Genomic DNA, 21,191 nt, shown 5'->3' with positions numbered 1-21,191 from the left:
AAGTAAAACCAAATATTCTTGTAACTCCAAAGCGAGAGAAAATATTTTTGCTATTATCTCTTGCAGTTGACAGCATGTATTATATTACTCGTTCCACCTGAGGACTGATTAGGGTGGAGTTTCCTCATACAGTGAGGAAGGAAAGACGTATTTAAAAAATTATTATAGAAGATTAAATTTGTTTGGGGAAAGTCACAGCAAAGATAATGAATCAAGCAACTTACTCAAGTGATCAGGCTGGAAGCATGTCCTTTAAAGCAGAATCTGCTGTGAGTAATTAAAATAACCCCATGATTGATTCAAGTAACTCAAATTGATAAATATTCACCACAGCAGGAAGTAAAGGGATGTGTCCTGTCCTGCAAAAAAAGCAACGCAGACTTGTGGCGAATGGACCTTCTCAAACTGTCAGTGAAACAGCAAGTACAGAGCTACTTATGTACTCCCAGGTTCGCAGCTATGGGGCCTTGTCACACCTTTCAAAACTGGCATGAGAAAAGGAATTTTCCAAATATTCAAATGTAGAAGAAATACGAATTTTAAGCACTTTTAAGTAACAAGGATTAACAGAACCAATATAAACATTTGAAAGAAAACATTTGGCCATAATTAAAGCTGATTTCTAAAACAACCTTCTTCCAATAAAACCTCCAAAACAAACCATTTGAAATTGTTTTCCTAGAGAATTAAACCTAAAGCACTGACCTCTTTCTTGCAGGAAGGACATAGTTCCACTTTAGTCATATGTAAACTCAGTAGCCAAAGTAAAATCCTTTATCTATTTATCTGTTTCTTTCCTTGAAAGACAATTTTCAATGAAACAAATTTATTTCTATTCACACCCTAGCTATAGCCATACTGGCACAGTTTTCAATTAGTACTACACACAGCAGTTGTGAAATTGCATTATGCACTCTGATTGTTACAATCAAAAAGTTCTTCTGTAATAAACACAACAATGTCTGCAGGTGCAAAGTGCTTGGCACTAAAATTAATAACATAAAGGGTTTTAGGAATGGGCTGTCTTCTGCCTTAAGTGAGGAAGAAAACAAATACAATGAAGTCATGAATTAGTTTGACTTATCTTTTGTTTGACTTACTCTTCAGACAAAGCACACAGAGAGGGCAAAATCTTTTTAAGAGCTGCTGCAGGTCAAGAAAGGAATCTGTAACCAACTTCTCAAAATTCATTCAGGAATTTCTTTGCCGCAGAAGTTGAACAAAAGGGCATTCCTGTTTGTGCGGGGAGGACCAAAGTGTATAGAGGCTTACTACATGACAAGGAGAAAACTAATTATACCAAAACAGTCGCTGATGGTGCTAAATATAAAGAGAGGCTGGAGTAGAAATTCCAAATAAAAAGCCTTGAAAAACAACAGGCAATCCAATAATTTCAATCTGCTGCTAAAAGACCTGCTCCTAAATAAAAAATTATTGTTTTGCAAGGGTTGAGTGTCAAATTATCTTTGGTTAATGGATGCAACAGGGCTTTATCCATAATGTTTACTCTTAAAACCAAAAAGCCCCTCACATGCACTTTTATTTGCCCAGCCACCTGTGCACCACTCCAGAAAATCGCTGCAGGTGTACCACAGGTTGACACAGGCTTGCTCCTTCAGACTGATGCCATCAGTACTTCACTAGCACTGGTAACAAGAAGCCACTGTAGAATGATCTGTGGCTGCCTTTGGGTAAGCAGGAATATCAAAATCATGGGTGGCAGGAAGGACACCTGAATTACCCTGTTATCATCCTGGCCTGCAAAGATGACTGTACTCTTATGCACTGTCCTACAAGGAGGAGGATAAAAGAATAGGTTGTTTCCCGAAATACGCACAATTACGGCACACTATCACCAAATACAGAGCAATGGTCTTTTTTCAGAAAACTCCCCAAGGCTGAAACACACACCAGACAAACACAAAGAAGCAAACAGAAAAATCAGTTTCTCTTCTGACCTAAGGGTACAACTGTGCAGGCACACCATCAGTACTAACTGGGAAGCAGTCTTCATTCACATCATCAAAATGCTTACCTAACAGACCAGAAACAGTTCACTGAAATACTGAGCTACAACCAGCAGTACTTTAAGCAGTTCTCTTTTGATTTAAAGCTATGAGCCAAAATACACCCAAGTCCTTGAAAACGAATGACAAGAATTGGCACGTGGGCATTCAATGTCCTTGGGTAGCAAACAGAACCTACACTCTCATCAGTAACGGTGCACAGGGCAGGGTGACAGAGCAGTTTGCAGGTTATTACAGCTTCACCTGTGCACTGGAATGGGAAATATCCCCACCTGTTCCAGCTCTTTCCTCACTACAAACCCAAGGCATCCCCAAGACATTTTCTGCCATCATCCCTGGGGTAGAAACGCAATCGCTTCTTCACTGAGGTTCTGGCACGTGTGTGTGAAGTGTTGGCACAGAACAGGGAAAACAAAAGGAGTTCTCATTTGACCTGATTAATTTAATAGATTTGCTGCCTTCCCCACAGTCCCAGATGAATCACAATCTGCCAGGGACTGTGGAGGAGCTGCAGCCCCCTCAGCATTGGTCCAGCTCCACCATCATAGCCAGCCGGCAGCCTGGTGGAAGGAGTTGTGCTGCTGAGCACAGGGGGTCTTCTGCCTTTGCAAAAACAGGTCCAGTTGGCTACAAGACAAACATAATTTCATACCCAATTCTGCCACTGCATGTCACAATGACCTCATTTTCATTCTGAAATGAAAATGCCATATTTACTGTATATGGCATTACGTGCATTGCTCAAGGTTAATAAAACTGAGTTAATAACTACTGGATGAAAGTTTCCATGTAAGTGTACAGTATGCTGTAATCAGTCACCCTTACTCATCAGCTCTTCAGCAGTCTTGACTACTGAGAGAAAAACAGATACAAAAGACTTCATGGAAATTACAAGCAAGTACAAACAGATTTTAGTTTCTAAAAGGCAACAGCCTCCACTATTCATTAGTTTCTGTACCTGTTTCAGGCATTGAAATTAGGCACGAATGACGGAGCTGAAATTAAGAGACTGTTTTTTCCACAGGTCCCTCTAATTAATAGAGTCACTAGTAAGGTGCCTACAAGAGCGTGATTCAGAGCATTGATCCAAATACGTGAACCATGAGCATCCCCGCTGCATTAGGGAGCAAACACCTACACGTGCAAAATAAAACAAAGCCACAGGGAAGTAAGAAAATTCACACAGGCAAGCAAGCAGAAGGAAAGAGAGGCAGCAGGGGAGGGGAGCGGGTCTGACGGGACCCGCGCTGCGCACACCCAGGCAGGTGCGGTTCCCGGGACGGAGCGGTGAGGAGGCCGAGGCTGGGCCACCCCCATCCGACCGGAGCTGCCAGGGGCAAGCACGGCTTCTTGCACCACAGTTCACAGACAGGGCCCACAGTGCACATGAGAAGTGGGAAGAGGGGTCACGTCTCTGCCTCCCTGCTCCCTTCCGATATACATGCCCACAAATGCAGGCACACTTTTCTTATGGACCTGTGTTACCTTGGTGAAACTGCGACCTGGGATAACTTCTATTTAACATATCCGTGAGCTGCTCTCAAGCAATACACAGTCCTCTCAATCCCTCTCCTTCGGTGTTTGATTTGACAACTTCACCGAAAGCCTTCTATGTGCTTCTCACCTCTTTTTGTTTTGAGTGAATGGGCAAGTGACACAGCAGTTGCAATGCATTTAATTCACAGCTCGTAACTGCCTTCCGTACACTGCAAGTTCATCAGGACTCAATGACCAGGGAATCTGCTTCAGGAAGGTAAGTACCAAGCACAAGCTGCCATGCCATATATGTAAGGGAAGCTCTAGAAAGAGCAGCAGGTGTGCATTATTAATTACCTTTCCTTGGGATGGAAAATATGCCATACTCTTATGTGTCCAACATACGCTGAAAATACACCTTGCACAGATATCATAAGCACCTAAGCCCTATATTTTAACAAACCACTTCAGCTCAGGCTTCGGAACAAAAAGCTACACATACGGTTATTGCAGAGTTTCCATTTCAATTTGTCAGAAAAAGACAAAGGGGTTTATACTTACAAGTGGGAAAGAGGCTAGTAGATAAATTAACAGGAAAATGTCAGAAAAAAAAACAGGTGAATGGAAAACTTAGAGTTTAATTTAATTTTTTTGAGATTCTGCAGCTAAAACACAATAAGAAAATGTATTTCACAGTTTAGATTACAAACTGTCAAATCCACCCTTTTTAATTGTTCCAAATATTGTAATAGAAGCTAAATACACTCTTGTAAAATTCATTCATTTTAGTCATTAAACCACATTCTTAACCTTTAACTTCATTTTCTTTTCATTTGTAATGTAGATTGGAGAAAACCAAGTAGCTATAATATTTGCAATGTCCTGCCAGAATGGTGAACTATGACCATGCTGGAGACAAAGCTCCCCTCAGTTTTAGGGGACAATTCACGAAACAGTTGGCTAACAACTGCATGGAAACAGAAGTTTTAATGTATTCTCTTAGTTGATGAGCAGCATGTAGGAAAGTACATACAGCATGTTGTTTCAGCTCAAACAGTGCATACAACATTCCAGTCTCACTGGAAAACATTCAGTCTGCTTTATAAAATACAGCCAGCTAAGAGTAAAATGTGAAGGTCAGGAGACGTCAGTTTTGACCCTCTACTGAAGGGGAAAACATTTGCCCCAAATTTTCAACCTAAGGATTAGCTGGACTTCAGAGAGAAGGAGAAGTATCCCAGAAGCAAGAAGCAGCATATAAAGTGTCTAAAAGTATACAGAAGTGTATATATCATGAAATATAACCTGAAGCCATTCACAGAGGTCAAAACGATACACTCTCAGAAGGAAAATCAGAGCACTCTGTGCTTCTGTTCATCGCTTCAAAGCAAGCAAAGGACACACTACTTACTCTGTGAAGAGTGCTGCCCTAGCTAACCCAAACATCAAGTAAAGCTAAATTACAAGACAAATTGGGTTGTGATGTCCTTATAACTTTGGAAACACATGGTTAAGTCAGGTACTACTCAATTTGTTTGCATTTCCCAAGACTCTGGTCTTCTATAGCAACCATCTAAGAAAACTCTTACTGGAGCTACCCTGCAAATGAAATTCGAGGTGCGCTACAGAAGGTAAAAAACAGCCAGGTCTCACTTCACAGCAGCACAGAGCTACCCAGAAGGAACTGGGGAGCTATCAGATGAAATTCATGGCTCTCAGATACCAGCAGTTAATGTCCCCTTCACCTAACAAAAGCACACTTCTGAGACAGTGGCTCTAACATGTTGGTTCCTCACCGTACAAGTGTGTTCTTCCCTTCAACTCCTTCACTGTAACAAAAAAAATCCAAAATCCCCTGAGAGATTAAGACCCTTCAACACAGGAAACTTACATTAGTAAGAGGTTATGGCTCTTGGAGTAGACAGCATATAGACAGTGAAAACAGCCATGACAGTTAGTAAAAAAAAAAAAGTCTACTCAGAAATGTCCTTTAGCACAGGCTGCAGCTCGCCAGCCACAGCTTCCTGGAGAGGAATGGACACGCTGGGATAGCAGCTGCGAGAGAGGGAAGGACTGCAGCAAATGTTTAAGGTCATAACAAGTTATTTTTTCTTCTTTCTGTTTTCACCTGGAAGGTATTGATCAGATGGCAACACTTCTTTTTTTTTTTTTTTTTTTTTTTTTAAGTAAGTTATTTGTAGTATAAAAATAGCACAGGATTAGAATTTGGTAAGGATTTTATAGAATGAATAACAATGATGGCTGGATCCATGTTTTTTTGATAAAGCAAAAGTAGAGATGTGGGTTTGAACAAATGATTCTGTGATACAAATCAACATTTCTTACTTAAACTTCATTTGTTTCTGTAGCTTGCAAATTTTTGCTCAGCAAACCCACTTTCAGATTCCCATCTGTGGCAATATTTATCAGAATATATGGGAAAGAAGGCAAAGTTCTGATTAAATTTGCATTTATGTACAAGCATACAAAAGTTGCTACTTCAGGTTGTAGTTAAATGAAGGACTTTTGACTGTCTCCAGCTGTTTTACCAGCATGAAAAGTTTTGATTGCCACTGTACATTGTGAAAGTTTTACAGAACCCTCTGCTGTGCTACGACACAAACATGCTAAGATGAATAGTACGTGCCTTAGTAATTTAAGTAGTACCTCTGCTCCCAGGTGACTGCTTCCATAAAAGCACAACATCCAACAGTTTCAACTACAAATATTAAGATGCAAACTTGACCATATAGACAAAATGTTACAAATGCATATAACTATATCCAATTTTATCTTTACATACCAAACCTACAACATATAAAAGGAAAATGTATGACAAGACAGAAAATTGGGCTATGTATCAAATCTCTCATTATTTTTTCCACTTAAATATTTAGATTTTTATATGTATGCTCACATTATCAAAATGGCATGTGTATAAAACTTTCATTTCTTAAAAAAAAAACCTCTTCCACAAAAAGGTATACAAAACATATAATATTTGTTTTGGAGTTATTCCAGTCTCTTACACAAATGCTTTTTGAGGTTTCCATAAATTGTTATTTATGGACTTGTCCAAAGCTTCAAGAATCCTTTTTACAGTCACACACCCCCCAACACTACAATCCATCACTTATTACTGACTCTACAAATGCTAACAGCTCCCTTCGGGTTTATGGGCCCTTCCTTATCTATGTAATAACTGATGTGACTTTTTCCCCTCTTGAACACAAGATCTTGTGCAAAAACATACAGAAAAAAAAGCCCCATTAAATTACTTTACATTAGAATAGCAACATCAAATCTGGATTCAGTAATCTTGCTTATTATGGAAATTTACTAGTTCTTGATACTCTTACATCTCATTACTAAAAAAAAAAAATATGGTTACTGCTCTGTCCCTGAAACCTTCCTGTGAACTGTGTTCATGACTTAAAAAACCCCAAAATTTAAAAATTTATTTGGACTCTAGAAAAAGACCAAGATGATGTTATGACACTGCAGATAGTGTCAAGAGTTGCAAATCCCAACACCGAGTTTCTACAGGAAGCACTGAAATTACAAACTCCTCAGTATTACAAAAACCAAAGGTCTTGAGTCCCGACTCTGCCTCTGAAATGTGAAGAAAAACTCATCTGACAGTATCAGTTAGGTGATACATGTTTAAACAGACCACAGGTAGTATAGGCATAGCTACAGGACATCATTTTTACTGGCATAATAAGGCAGCTTCAATATTGCTACTGTGACAGAAGAAAATTGTTCTGTTTGGGGAAATTTAATCCCTTGGTAAGTGTGACATTCTCAAACCGTGACACGCAGTGGGTGATTGGGAACTAACTGACAGCTTTGCTAAGAGTTGTCATCAGGATGTCAGGATTACCTCCATCGGACATGCCACAAGGACATGAAACGCTGAACCCACAAGTAGTTTCTTATGCATTTAAAGGACTATTAGCATTAAAAGAAAGTTTCATATTTAGACTGTTTCTGCAAGGAAAAAAACGTGTATTCCACACACTTTTATATGAAGGACTGAGACCTGGCCAGCAGACAGCAGCAAGCCAGTGGCTGCCACCTTTTGAACAGTCTCTAACTAAAGACTCCCAGTAAATTTTCTAGGTAGTACAGCCTACAGTAAAAACCAGCCAAGGCTTTTGACTTTCTCATGATGCAGAAAGATTGGAAAGCAACCAAGTGAAATGGAGGCAGAGAGTAAAAAAATCAGAGCAATAAGCAGGGATGGGAGCTGAGGGGAGAGAGGGAAAGCCTCCCCATTGGGTAACAGCTTCTTTTGATGCATTGCCACCTGTGGCCAGACCTGACTGCTAATTGTGCTTCTCCAATACCTGCCCTGAAGTTGGAAGTAAATATCAGGAGAAATAAGGTCACTAGATGAGGCATATTTAACCACTCTGGAGAAACATCTTCCCTTTCTCTGCATCCCTGCCAGTACAGTGGGGAGATCGGCAGGACCAGTGGTGAAGGCAGCCCTGCTGAGAGCTGCTGTCACAAGCTTTCCTCTTCCAACCCCCAAAACTGATGGGAAGGAAAGGGGGAGGGGGCAGAGGGTAGAAGTCAGCAAAAGTCAGATGTTCTGATACTGAAATGTGACTCATCTCCTTTTCTGCGAAGTCAAAGTAAATATGGTGAGATCTGTACTATAAACTGACTCATGTGTTATCTCTACTCAAAGTTAACTTGCTATGTCATACTTATGGTAAACAGCACAGGCCCACATGGATGACTGTTACATACTTCCACGTGTCAGAAACCCTTTGCAACACACACAAGCACTTTCGCTTCAAACAACAACTCTGTCAGTGTTTCTTCCATAATGTGCTTTCGAAAGGAAAAACCGCTCTGGAGCTTCAGTCTGAAAACACCTGGGGGCAGGAGCAGCACACCGCCCATTTCACACGCCTGTCACTGCACCTCCAGCACACACAGAAACACACCAAGACACAGGGAACAGCCGTCAAACCAGGACCTGCTTGGTTTTCCGGGAACCATGACCTGCTTCTGGTGAGAATTTTAGGCTCAAGCACTGCACAAAATCAAGCTGTTCCCTGGGCTCCCACTGAGCATACCAGAAGCAAGCCACACCATCAGAAGAGCGAAGTAGATGAAAACTGGACTGTCTACCAACAAAAAGCTTGGACAATAATTGAAGTCTGACAGGTCCTACACCAGCATCTTCAAAGCAGCTGTACTGGCAGCAGGTGTCATTGCACAGGTATCTTCTGTGAGGGAAACCAGGCTGTTCTCCCTCATGCACAGTAGTTATGGAATGCTCACAAAGTGGCCTCATGAGCCCGGAGGACCCTGCTCAGCAGAACAAGCCAGCTCGGTTGAGCAAGGCAGCAGCAGAGCAGCTACACGACCCAGCAGGCCAGCAGCAGTCACTCTGGTGGCTTGCATGAGGTGGATGACCCCAGTCAGCAGCACTCCTCAGCAAAGGTGCCTGGTTGCCACAGCCCTGACACCCCACGTGTGGCCACATGAAGCACAGCCAGCTCCATGGGGTCAGTCCCTAACGGGTTGGATGAATTCAGAATTACTGTGGCCACGCTGGCCTGTCCTCTCCTTTTGGAACAGCCTCCAAGAACGCCAGTAACAGAAAGGGTTAAGGAGTGCCTACACAAGAGAAAAAGGACACTGGAGGATGTGTGGGAAAGAAAAAAAATGCCTTTTCACCCCCCCACACACTCCAAAATAAAGGAGACTTCTACCCCAAAAAAGTAAGGAATCGGAACTAAAAATTCAGGTTAAAGAAGAGGAACATTGGAGTTAGTGTGCTCTCATTTCAAAGGTCCTCCAGCAGACTAGGAAGGAAGAGGACTGAGCAAGAAATGTTTTACACAACAAGCCTTTATTTTACCATCAACTTTTACTGTCTCTTTTAGTAACTGCTTTATGATATAATGGTGCTACCAGTTCCAAAATGCTCTGCGCTACTATGTACCTTTGAAAAGCAAAGCAGCAGCCCCTGCCTTGACTTCCACATAGAGCTCAGCTGCGCAGGACATCAGGGTGTGCCCCAGGTTCGCAGTTAGTATTTACTTCTTGTTTTTCTTGCTCGTTTTAAACTGGCAAATCCAACCAATCTCACTGCTCGCTACTGTTTGCTCGTGCCCGTTTGCAGCCAATGCAGATTAGCCACTTTGCTGGTGAAATACCACGCAACACATGCTGCCTTGTGCCTGTCACCTAGCAGCCTCGTGGGAATGCAATATGAGACGGGAAGAGCAATGAAGCGGCAAAAGAATAAGAGGTTTAAAAAGACAGGAAGAGAAAAAGCTCAGAAAGAAAAACAAGAGTTCCTCCATTTCCCATTTCTGTTAGTGCTCCTGCCTTTACACATACAGTTAGGTGAAGAAAAAGGTAGGACAGCCTGTGATTTGTCAGGCTTACCATTTTACCAATTCACCCGAGGACTAACTGGAGGCAAAGTTTTTTTCCTAGATGAAATTTTAATAATTTTTCAGCTAATCTAAAATAAACAGTCTGGTTTTCTATATAAAACTCGCCATCCTTCCAGCCTGCTGTGCATCCTACTTCTTTCTAGTTTGTGTTAATTTTAAGCAATGCAGTTAACTTGAGCACCAAAGACAATATTGTTTTGAGCCCTCTGTTTTACAAAGGCTGGCAAGCAAGCAGTAATGCAACGGTCCAATGGAGCAAGCTAATTTGAGAACACAAGTACTCATTTATCACACATGTTTTGCCTTTGAACACAAATCCAGGATGATGACTCGGGTACCGCTCCGACACCACGCAAGCCTGACTTACAGCCCTGTAATGCTTGCAGCCATGACAAGTTTCTCCTGCCCAAGTATATAACCCAAACTCCCTTCAGCCCTGGCATCCCCTGCCAGTTTGTCAGCTCCCTCTAAGCAGAGGATCCCAGTCAGACAGAAGTACACAGTTAGATTTATGATCCAGACAGATTTTACAAGTTGAATCAAATTGTACCCTGCAAAGGAGAAGTAAACCCTGCACAATCTATACCTCCCCTCCACCTTCTTTTCAAAAATGACATATTGTCATCTCTGCTATAGGCAGGCAGGGAGGCTTTCATAGTTTGCTGCCCAATTACAGGAGGAATTCTGCCCTCCCCCTCCAGCCTGTACAATGGGCTCTTTATGTAAATCACTCAGAAAAATTAATACGCCATTAATCCATCAGTAAAGCTTCCCTTCCCATCTCTGCCTTGTAGCATGAGCATGGGCTAAAGAAGGCAGCATGAGAAACTTTATGGAAGTTACATAGCAACCAGCGGCAGGACTGTGGTTCTTCTGATACATAGCATGTAAGATCTCACAGGCATTAGAAGTGTATCTGACATTGCTGTAAAATTATCAACATGCCAACAATCAAAAGTAAAAATTAGCCACTGGTTGCAAATGCAAATTCCCTTTTCAGAAGTTTTTCAGCAGCAAAAGGGGTTAAAAAACAATCTTCAAAGCACAGATTAAAATCGTCTCCTAGCGTGCTGGGAGTAAAGCACAAGCATATACATCCTGTGTTAGTGTTCTTGCATCCAAACAATTTACTAAAGCCACAATTTATTCTGACTGGGAACTGAAATTCTGGTCAAATAGCTACTAACTGTTCCCAGAAATGAAAAGAAATAAAAATCCCTTTGAAGTTCAAATGCCCTTAGAGACTCTGCCTGCTCTTACAAAAGTGAGCTAACAGCAGAATTGAGTCAATCTCACACTTCCCATTAACAAACTAGTGCTCTGGCAGCACTACAGAAATTGCATCCAAATCATGTTATCAAGTATTTTTAACCACACACACTCGCCCCCCCCACCTGCCAGCCAGTAAATGCACTGATAACAGTAGCTCACCATCTCAGAGGAGCAAACTTCTGAAATTTATTTTGATTTATGGTAAATATGAGGTATACTTGAGTAAGTACCTGTCAAACTCCATTGAAAAATAAAAAAAAAAAACCACACAAAAAATAGAAGTACTTTTTCAAAGTCTCATATAAAATATACTCTGGGTTTGAATATTTCAAGGGTTCATTCAGAACTGCCTATCTTTCATCCTAGATCTCCTTCCTCCTCTCTGCAGAGCAATTCCCATCACCATCCCATCATCTCTTTCTTTTGTTTTGCACCTGGGACCTCTTCTCAATATGCTCTCATAAAACAAAATACACTTAAAATTTTCCAGCAAGACCATGAGGCAGTCATCCAAAAAGCCACCCAGTCTGTTACAAGTGGGGTCTTAAATGGCGTTGGTACCACATAGCAAGGGGAGATTCATGCAGCACCTGCGCAAACGATCTGCCACCAGTGACAACTGGCTACAAGAAACATAAACAAACCTTACCTACACACCACACAGTCAGTACTTTTATGTTACCCAGACGGGAAATTAAAGGTTTTCCCCGTTGATTACTATGAGCTTTCACAGTTTTAACCAGAGAAAAACTTGGCAGGGCAGTGCTGCGCCCAGGCTTTTGTGCTGCCCTCCTCCTCCTTCCCCACCTGCGGCTCCCGGCTCCCAGTGGGACCCGAGCAGCTGGACAACAGCAGGAACCATGGGCTGACACAGCAGCCGCCATCACAAGGGTTAAAGAGAAAGCAAATCACCTTTCCTCTGCTGGCTCCTGTAGGTCCAGTTCTCATCATCCTCGTCTACCTGCTGCACGCACATGGAGGAGAGTTCACCATCGCTGCGAAACAATCTCTTTGTCTGCCTTGACAAGGAGGAGAAATTTATCCAGCTTACAGCACGCGAGAGGGAGCCTGGGTTTTGTTTGAGTTTGAAAGATCTCGAAACACACTCCTTCTTCATTTTCTTTCAAGCCAGCTACTGGCCTCGTTTCCAAACGGACCTTTCTGAAATTGTTCCTGTTCCCTCTCTCAGTGGTTTTTGTGGGAGGCTAAACAATTTTGATCCAACTTCCGTCCAGGTTTCTTCTCGCTGCATTTAAACCAGCACCAGCATGGAGGTAGGTCACTGTGCCAGCGCAGCTCCCCTGAAGCTGTTTTGATACAGCACTTAGGGAGCTGCCAAAGAAAACAAAGGGGAGAAAAGCAGCAGAAAGTGGCACCTTGCAGCAGCTCAGAGGAGCATGGAACAGCTGAGCAGAATGTAACACTAAGGCACATGTTTTCCCCATTCTCCACTCATCAGAAAAAACTGTAGCTCCACTCTTCTCCTTGGCATCGCTCCCCAGGAGCGTGTATGCGATTCAGTCCTCTCTTCTGGCTCATCAGAAACACCCCACGACGGGAGAAGAACAGGCACAGATCACGCCCCAGCATGGCACAGCTCAGGAGGGACGATGGACTGACCACACTTCTGCCTCCCCATTCTGGCTGCCCTGCTCTCCCCTAGTGAAAAGCCTGGTGAAGGAGCTCCAGGAAGGCTCTCTAAACAATAAAACAGACTGCGTGGCTATTGCTTAGGATTAGAGTGAAATACGATAGGCTCGCTCTCCTAAAAGCACGACCACAGAAGCAAAACTCCTCCTTTCCTCAGTCAGCTCAGTGTCAGCACAAACTCCTGAACACTGCGTGCAGAAATAGAAAAGCACTTGTGCACCTCTGTTGACTTGGAGAGAGGAAAAATAAAATTCTGAAGCTTGTAAACACCATAAGCATCCTGAATAGAGTGTGCTGAAAACATTATTGCCCCTGTACCTGGTGGTACATTAAAAAAATAAAAAAAGTGCATAGGCACAAACAAAATCTGTGCATGAGCAGACATTTTTAGTGACCTGACTTCCACTGGTGTGACTGCAGCTCACTAAACATGTTTCACTCCCAGCTGTGCTATGTTCTGCCACCTTCTCTTTAAACTAGCAGCTGGAAAAAGGTGTGAAGGTTTTAAAAAGTCAGACACTACTGAAAGCTGCTGCGATGCCAGTCTCTTACCCTGCACACCAACACCAGTGCTGCTTCCAGGAGGGAGTAAGCCTGGAAGAGGGAAAGATAAAAGCAGCATTTTAAAGCAGATAGAAGTTGGCAATATCCCAATACACATGGCTTTTAACAGGATTTGTCAACAAGATGCAAGTTGACAAAAACCACACAAGTTTGTACCTTGAAGCAAAATAAACATTTGAATGTATGAGACACCCAATCAAATCAGCTCAGTGGATCCTCAAGGAGATGCTGATAGTGAGGAACCCATGAGGAGAAAACAAACAAACAACAAAACAACACCAAAAAAAGTGTGCCACCTATCTGAAGAATAAACATTAATGCCTTGACATCCTAATGGCTGCAGATGATGTTAGCAAAAAGAAAAGCAGCTCAAGAAAACAAGGGTACAGTGTTTCATCTCCCAAGCTGTCAGTCAGATTTACACTATTGCAGAACACACCCCGACTCCCTGGCAGATGCTCTTGCATCTTGCTCTCTGGATTCTGCTGCACATCCTCTTCAAAACCATTAAAAACAAAGGCTCTGGCTTTTTCTGAAACTTATGGTTCTCTGACTCATAATAAGAGGATAAGGTTTAACCCACTGACTAGGAGGCAAAAAGCTAAGTACTGTATCAGATTACCCTATGAATCAACAAGGCACACCAAAGTGACCTTTGGCTCCTACTAACACAGCACAATGGGTTGGCCAACTGTCTTCTGTAAATAATTTAATAGGCTGCATTTAAATTGAGCTCGCCCAGCGAGGTAGTGCGTATGTACATACGCAGGCCTTCCACCACTTTCCAAAGCCAGTGTTGGTGCAGTGGGGTTGGGGAGGGGATGCATATATGGGAGCATGCACTGCTAACATTTGCTTTTCTCACCATGTCATCAAGTCCTTCTATTTTGGAGGTTTTGTCTTAAAAAGACACCACTCCCCATCCCTGATGAGACAAGAGACTTGGGTAGGGTGTGGGGCATTTGCTTTGTTTTTATTCTTTACACCTTCTGCTTAACAGAAGATTTGGAGAATGTACGGTAACATACCTCTAGAGACTAAAATACTGGAACATCCATTTTGGAGCAGTCCATGTTCAAACAGGCAGGATTTAATGTAAAAATCAAAGAATCAAAGACCTTGCTTTAAGTCAACTTACTGTTTCTTTTGAAAAAAAGCAAATGTTTGGAATTGCCAGTACTGCGAAGTACAGAGAACTGTAAACTACCGCAGCTATTACTGGCTAAATTACACAGAGCCAGAGGTACAGAAACCCCAGTAGGAACTGCAGAATCACAGTCATCATCTCTCCACTGTACTACTTAGAAACATAAGATTAGAAAAACCAACAAGAAGGAAACCCTTTCAGGTTAACCCAAAATGCCAGAGTAAATCCCAGAGACCTGCCCGGAGTCTTGGCAGCAGTTTGATTTTAGGAATTTTCCTGACCTGTCTGGAGCTCTGCCTTTATATCATGGTTCTGAGTCACAACTTGATGATGCAAAAGCAAAAACATTGCTGCAGGTGATTGCCCATAACATTTCCACTGTTACTGTAAATACAAAGCGGTGCTTTGCTCAGTTTGGTATTATTATATTTAATTGCAGGAAAAGATCCATTGTGACACTGTCATTACCATAGAATGCTTTTTATTTGTAGGTGACAAGAAGCTTGATATTAGCCCACAGTGTTGCACATGTGGATCAAAAGTAAATTTCCCAAGACCAAGAGAAAATAGTAATTACCATTTGAAAAACAACACATATTGAGGCATTAATACCAATAGAATTGCAGGTTAATCCATGCTTTAATCAGTAGCCAAACCCAAGGCCAAGGAGTTGGAAATTTTAGCATCTGACACACTTTAGAAGGTTAAATTTAATTTTGTAAAACACTCTACAAAGCCATTTAAGAGAAACAAGGTACACTTCTAATAAGCTTAGCTAATTTTCCAACCTATTTCCTCTTTATGAATGCGTCATACAAGTAAACAAGCTTCGTATTTTCCAGGTTACGTGTGTAAAGATTAAGACATTGTTTTTGGTTCACTTAATACAAGCTCATCTCAGTAAAAAAACATGAAGGAATAACAGAACAAGAAACCCATAGTTTGAAGTAGAAAGCTAAATTGGTACCTCCCCCACTGCCCTTTTTTTTTGTTTTTAGAGGTGAAGAACAGCAAATATGCATAGCCTCACATCCCATCAGGACTTTTACCATTTATCACAACCTGATCATCAAAAAATTCTCTAAAATTTGTTAAGCAAACACATGTACATGGCTCGCAGCCACTGTGTTCCCCTAAGGTCAGCAAACAAAAAAAATGTTGCACAGAAGAGGTTTTGGTTCAGTGTAAAAAAAAAACAACAAAACAGAAAGAAAGAAAAAAAAAAAAAAAAAACAACCCCAAAACTCTGCAGACCTGCTCTGGTTTTGGTCGGGCTGTGGTTTTTGGCACAATTCACATGTTAATTTAATTCCTACATTTCCTAGTCTATCATTTCTGATGACTCAACCAGACAGTAACAAGGGTGGTTCATAAGTACAGTTTCCTGGGGCAGCCTCTGCTCCCACAGCCGAGAGTACACTTCTCTCTTCCAGGCTTCCTGGGTGTTTTCCTTCAGGTGGTAACAACTCATCACCAGCCAGTCATAAAGCCATTTGGATTAAGCACTGTCAAAAGCCCATTGAAAACACCCTGCCTGCAGGCTCAACCCTTCACTATGTGTAAGCTCTTGCTGCAGCCAGCCAAGGGTGTGGGGTGCCCCCGGCAGCCCTGAGAGACCCTCCACCCCAGAAACTGTCCCAACACGACTAGATCCACTACGTGTGGTCACCTCCCCAGCACCGTTCGTCATCTCCAGGCAGAGATGTGTGAGAATTTCAGTAGGTATCAAAACCTTGTGAACCTGACCTCCATCAGAGGTCTTTACAGTGTGCTTGTTCTCATACAGGTACCCTATCAAATGTTCACATAACAAGCCTGCAAAGAAATCCATATTCCTGCTTGATTATTTACAGCAAAGCAGCCACAGAGAGCGTGCATTTTGGTATTGTATCAGGGTCTCAAACTTCCAGTTAAGAGTTTGTCCCTTTTTGTGCAGAGCACATAGTGAGAAACTCTTTCCCTTCCAATGTGAATGGAGCTGAGAGGGGAAAAAAATAGTAAAGAAGGAAAAGGATCAAAAATGAAGTTACTTGCCCAAGATCACAGAAAGGATATACAGCAAAGCTAAGAAAAGAAAGTAGGTCTCCTGGCTACCAGCCTTGCGACCTACTTAACTAGGCCCTGTCTCGCACAAAAAGCAAGGCCTATTAATTGCTTCTATCACAACCATTACAGAGCTTTTGAATGCCCTAATTATAAATGAAAATTTCCTTTCTGTTTTGTTACCCATTCTATCCTTTGGGGGTCTTTTTCAACTGAAAAATATACCATACCATAAATGAGCACCTAAAAGATGAGTTCTGCACTGCAGGACTGCTTCAAACAGCCCAGGCACATTTCCAAATTTATTAGGTCCATGAAAGAAAAAAAATTAAAAATGAAAAAAAAAAAAAAAATCGGATTGCAGACAACCATAGAGAATAAAACATTTGGACAGGTCTGTATGATCTACCTGCGGTCAGCCTCTCTCCCTTCAACTTCTGTACCCCAGAAGGATTCAGTGCATCAGGGCAGGAAACATTTTCTCTGATTTAATAGCTGTATTTACCTTGGTAAGGAGACTTCATAAAACCACAGGGATAGTTTCTATAAAGCGCTAGGCTAACCTGGGCCTGGTTCTCCCCCCAACACCAGTGGCACGTAGGGGTAACTCCCACCCAAACTGCTCTGACTGTGGGGGAGGAACCAAGCAAGGACCACGAACAAGGTGCTCGCACAATTTGGTCCTTAGCAAAAAAGTAAGGTATTTGTAAGAAGGGCAAAACAAACACCAGAATGGCCCAGAAACAAATGCTGTTTTTCTCTAAAATAGTTTGATGCCAAAAGAACAGACAAGCTAACTGTGCGTAAAACACCTATCTGCTTCAAGCTGGTACAATTACATTCACAAGATGTTGGTTTTCTTAATCAGCATAATTCCAGAACTGATGCAAACCCCAAATTTCACAGGAAGTTCACTTCCAGGTATGCAAGGAGTTTGGCAAGCACTGACTGCAGAAGTAGTTTCAAGTACTGAGCTTTGCTGGGTAAGAGTATGATGGATACTCTGAGGGATGCAGAAAGAAAGGACTCTAACTGCATCAAGTTTCAGCCTTCTCCATACACAGCCAAGTTTTACCTCATGGCAGCCAATAACTGTTTTCCAAATAAAGTGGCTTATATTTATTGGTAAAGTAAGTTTAGCTCTCCCAGCATACAGGTGTTGACGTGAGGTTTTATGTCGCTGTACAATCTAAGGGGACAAGTAACAGGGCTTTGATGAATTCAGGCAGCATGCGAGCAGTTGGGAGGTCGCCCTCCGCCACAGCGCTGCAGCGTAAAGGCACAGCAAGTACCAGCAAGAGGAGCTGCCAGCTGCCTCGCCAGGACCTGCGGGAATCGCTGCCCTCAGAGTGGGGCAGGATGGCAGGCGTGAGGGCAGGGGAGGGTGGTCGGGGCAGGGCAGTGAGGGCAGGCGCAAGGGTAGGACGGGGTGGTCAAGAGGGCAGGGAGGGCGTGAGGGTAAGCAGGGCAGGGTGGTGAGGGCAGGTGTGAGTGCAGGGCAGAGAGGACAGGCCAGGCACGAGGGCAGGGCGGCCAGGGCAGCCACGGCAAGCGTGAGGGCAAGTGTGAGGGGAGGGCAGGCGTGAGGGCAGGCGAGAGGGCAGGCGAGAGAGCAGTCGTGAGGGCAGGCGAGAGAGCAGTCATGAGGGCAGGCGAGAGGGCAGTCGTGAGGGCAGGCGAGAGGGCAGGCATGAGGGCAGGCGAGAAGGCAGGCGAGAAGGCAGGCGAGAGGGCAGGCGAGAAGGCAGGCATGAGGGCAGGGCAAGCGTGAGGGCAGGCGAGAGGGCAAGCGTGAGGGCAGGCGTGAGGGCAGGCGAGAGGGCAGGCGTGAGGGCAGGCGAGAGGGCAGGCGAGAGGGCAGGCGTGAGGGCAGGCGAGAGGGCAGGCGTGAGGGCAGGCGAGAGGGCAGGCGTGAGGGCAGGCGAGAGGGCAGGCGAGAGGGCAGGCGAGAGGGCAGGTGAGAAGGCAGGCGTGAGGGCAGGCGAGAGGGCAGGTGAGAAGGCAGGCGTGAGGGCAGGCGAGAGGGCAGGCGTGAGGGCAGGGCAGGCGTGAGGGCAGGCGTGAGGGCAGGCGAGAAGGCAGGCGTGAGGGCAGGCGAGAGGGCAGGCGAGAGGGCAGGGCAGGCGTGAGGGCAGGCGAGAGGGCAGGCGTGAGGGCAGGGCAGGCGTGAGGGCAGGCGTGAGGGCAGGCGAGAAGGCAGGCGTGAGGGCAGGCGAGAGGGCAGGCGAGAGGGCAGGGCAGGCGTGAGGGCAGGCGTGAGGGCAGGGCAGGCGTGAGGGCAGGCGAGAAGGCAGGCGTGAGGGCAGGCGTGAGGGCAGGCGAGAGGGCAGGTGAGAAGGCAGGCGTGAGGGCAGGCGTGAGGGCAGGCGAGAGGGCAGGCGAGAGGGCAGGCGTGAGGGCAGGCGTGAGGGCAGGGCAGGCGTGAGGGCAGGCGAGAAGGCAGGCGTGAGGGCAGGCGAGAGGGCAGGCGAGAGGGCAGGGCAGGCGTGAGGGCAGGCGTGAGGGCAGGCGAGAAGGCAGGCGTGAGGGCAGGCGAGAAGGCAGGCGTGAGGGCAGGCGAGAGGGCAGGCGAGAAGGCTGGCGAGAAGGCTGGCGTGAGGGCAGGCGTGAGGGCAGGCGAGAAGGCAGGCGTGAGGGCAGGCGTGAGGGCAGGCGTGAGGGCAGGCGAGAGGGCAGGCGAGAGGGCAGGCGAGAAGGCAGGCGTGAGGGCAGGCGTGAGGGCAGGCGAGAAGGCAGGCGTGAGGGCAGGCGTGAGGGCAGGCGAGAGGGCAGGCCAGGCGTGAGGGCAGGCGTGAGGGCAGGCATGAGGGCAGGCGAGAAGGCAGGCGTGAGGGCAGGCGAGAGGGCAGGCGAGAGGGCAGGTGAGAGGGCAGGCGTGAGGGCAGGCGAGAGGGCAGGCGTGAGGGCAGGCGTGAGGGCAGGCGTGAGGGCAGGCGAGAAGGCAGGCGTGAGGGCAGGCGTGAGGGCAGGCGAGAGGGCAGGCGTGAGGGCAGGCGAGAGGGCAGGCGAGAGGGCAGGCGAGAGGGCAGGCGTGAGGGCAGGGCAGGCGTGAGGGCAGGCGAGAAGGCAGGCGTGAGGGCAGGCGTGAGGGCAGGCGAGAGGGCAGGCGTGAGGGCAGGGCAGGCGTGAGGGCAGGCGTGAGGGCAGGCGAGAGGGCAGGCGAGAGGGCAGGCGAGAGGGCAGGCGTGAGGGCAGGCGTGAGGGCAGGCGAGAGGGCAGGCGTGAGGGCAGGCGAGAAGGCAGGCGTGAGGGCAGGCGAGAGGGCAGGCGAGAGGGCAGGCGTGAGGGCAGGGCAGGCGTGAGGGCAGGCGAGAAGGCAGGCGTGAGGGCAGGCGAGAGGGCAGGCGAGAGGGCAGGCGAGAGGGCAGGCGTGAGGGCAGGCGAGAAGGCAGGCGTGAGGGCAGGCGAGAGGGCAGGCGAGAGGGCAGGGCAGGCGTGAGGGCAGGCGTGAGGGCAGGCGTGAGGGCAGGCGAGAAGGCAGGCGTGAGGGCAGGCGAGAGGGCAGGCGAGAGGGCAGGCGAGAGGGCAGGCGAGAGGGCAGGCGTGAGGGCAGGCGAGAGGGCAGGCGAGAGGGCAGGCGTGAGGGCAGGCGAGAGGGCAGTCCAGAGGGCAGTCCAGAGGGCAGGCCAGGCGTGAGGGCAGGGCAGCCAGGGCAGGCGTGAGGGCAGGGCAGGGCATGGCGGGCCGGCAGGTGGCAGCAGGGCTCCAGGCGCCCGGCCGCTCCCAGCACCAGAGGGGTGCCGGGGTTCAGAGCAGGAGCAACACAGTTACGGTGACACACAGTACCGCGATCTAGATGTGATTTAGCTTTTAGCGATTTGCTTGTAGGAAGCTGTTACTATCTCTGCTTAAAATGTAATTTACAGTTTCAGTGCTTTTTTGAGTCGGGCATGACAGCTCACTAATTAAGACAACTCTGGTAAAAGCTCCCGCTAACTGTAGGTGCTGCCTCAGTTCCTACACACGTCCTCCTGAGCCATGGGGCTCTGCTGTCATATCATAGTATTTTTTAAAATCTCGTAACCCCCTCCCCTCCAAAGCTGACACTTAGCCAGGGAAGTACTCCACTCACAACTGCTAGCCAACACACCCCAAGTGTTTATAGTCTGTGAAGATTAAGTAAATATTGAATTTTTGAGGAGGGAGTAAGTTTTCTGTCTGAAGAAGAGATGATTTCCCCCCCTGCCCCCCAGGCACTCATCTGTTCATTGAATCACCAAAGGTTAGCAATAACAGTTCTGATCAACGTTAAAAGTCACTTACAAGGTCTGCGAGAGAAACATGAGAGGTGCTACAGAAGTTGTCCAGGATTCAGCACCCCGTTACTCGTGCACCATATGGATCTTTACTCCACCAAGTACCCACCCGCTCCAAACTGCTGTCCCAGCTGACACGAAGTATGGTCTGAATAAAACCACCCACTGTGTCTCACCAGGCAGCTCCTATCTCCCAGGAAACCTGTGTGCTTTTGTAATAATACCCCGTGTCTCTACTTCACATACATTCCTCTTTGCTCTTGAACACTCTGTAATGAACACATGGGTTTAAACAAATTCTGACTTTTAAATGCAACTTGCAATTACTCTC

The 21,191-nt window shown here is 45.8% G+C and overlaps 1 protein-coding gene across 10 annotated transcripts in view; it reads right to left on the bottom strand.

The window, feature by feature from the left end:
* Nucleotides 1-21,191, bottom strand: part of NHSL1 (NHS like 1) — a 189,816-nt gene that overhangs the window by 97,277 nt on the left and 71,348 nt on the right. Inside the window, exon 1 of one of the 10 annotated variants that reach the window (XM_042795956.1) lies at nucleotides 12,113-12,888. The exons of 8 other annotated variants lie outside the window; for them this stretch is intronic. In XM_042795956.1, coding sequence (XP_042651890.1) covers nucleotides 12,113-12,317 — 205 coding nt within the window. In that variant the 5' untranslated portion in view covers nucleotides 12,318-12,888. Of the gene's footprint in view, nucleotides 1-12,112; nucleotides 12,889-21,191 lie in introns of those variants that run through there. One more of the 10 variants, XM_032983100.2, reaches the window with a different exon arrangement.

This window comes from Tyto alba, unplaced genomic scaffold, assembly GCF_018691265.1.
Source record: "Tyto alba isolate M040663 unplaced genomic scaffold, T.alba_DEE_v4.0 Super-Scaffold_22, whole genome shotgun sequence".
Lineage (NCBI taxonomy): Eukaryota > Metazoa > Chordata > Aves > Strigiformes > Tytonidae > Tyto > Tyto alba.
Note: the sequence above shows the minus strand (reverse complement) of the source record. Positions and strands in the feature narration are given on the sequence as shown.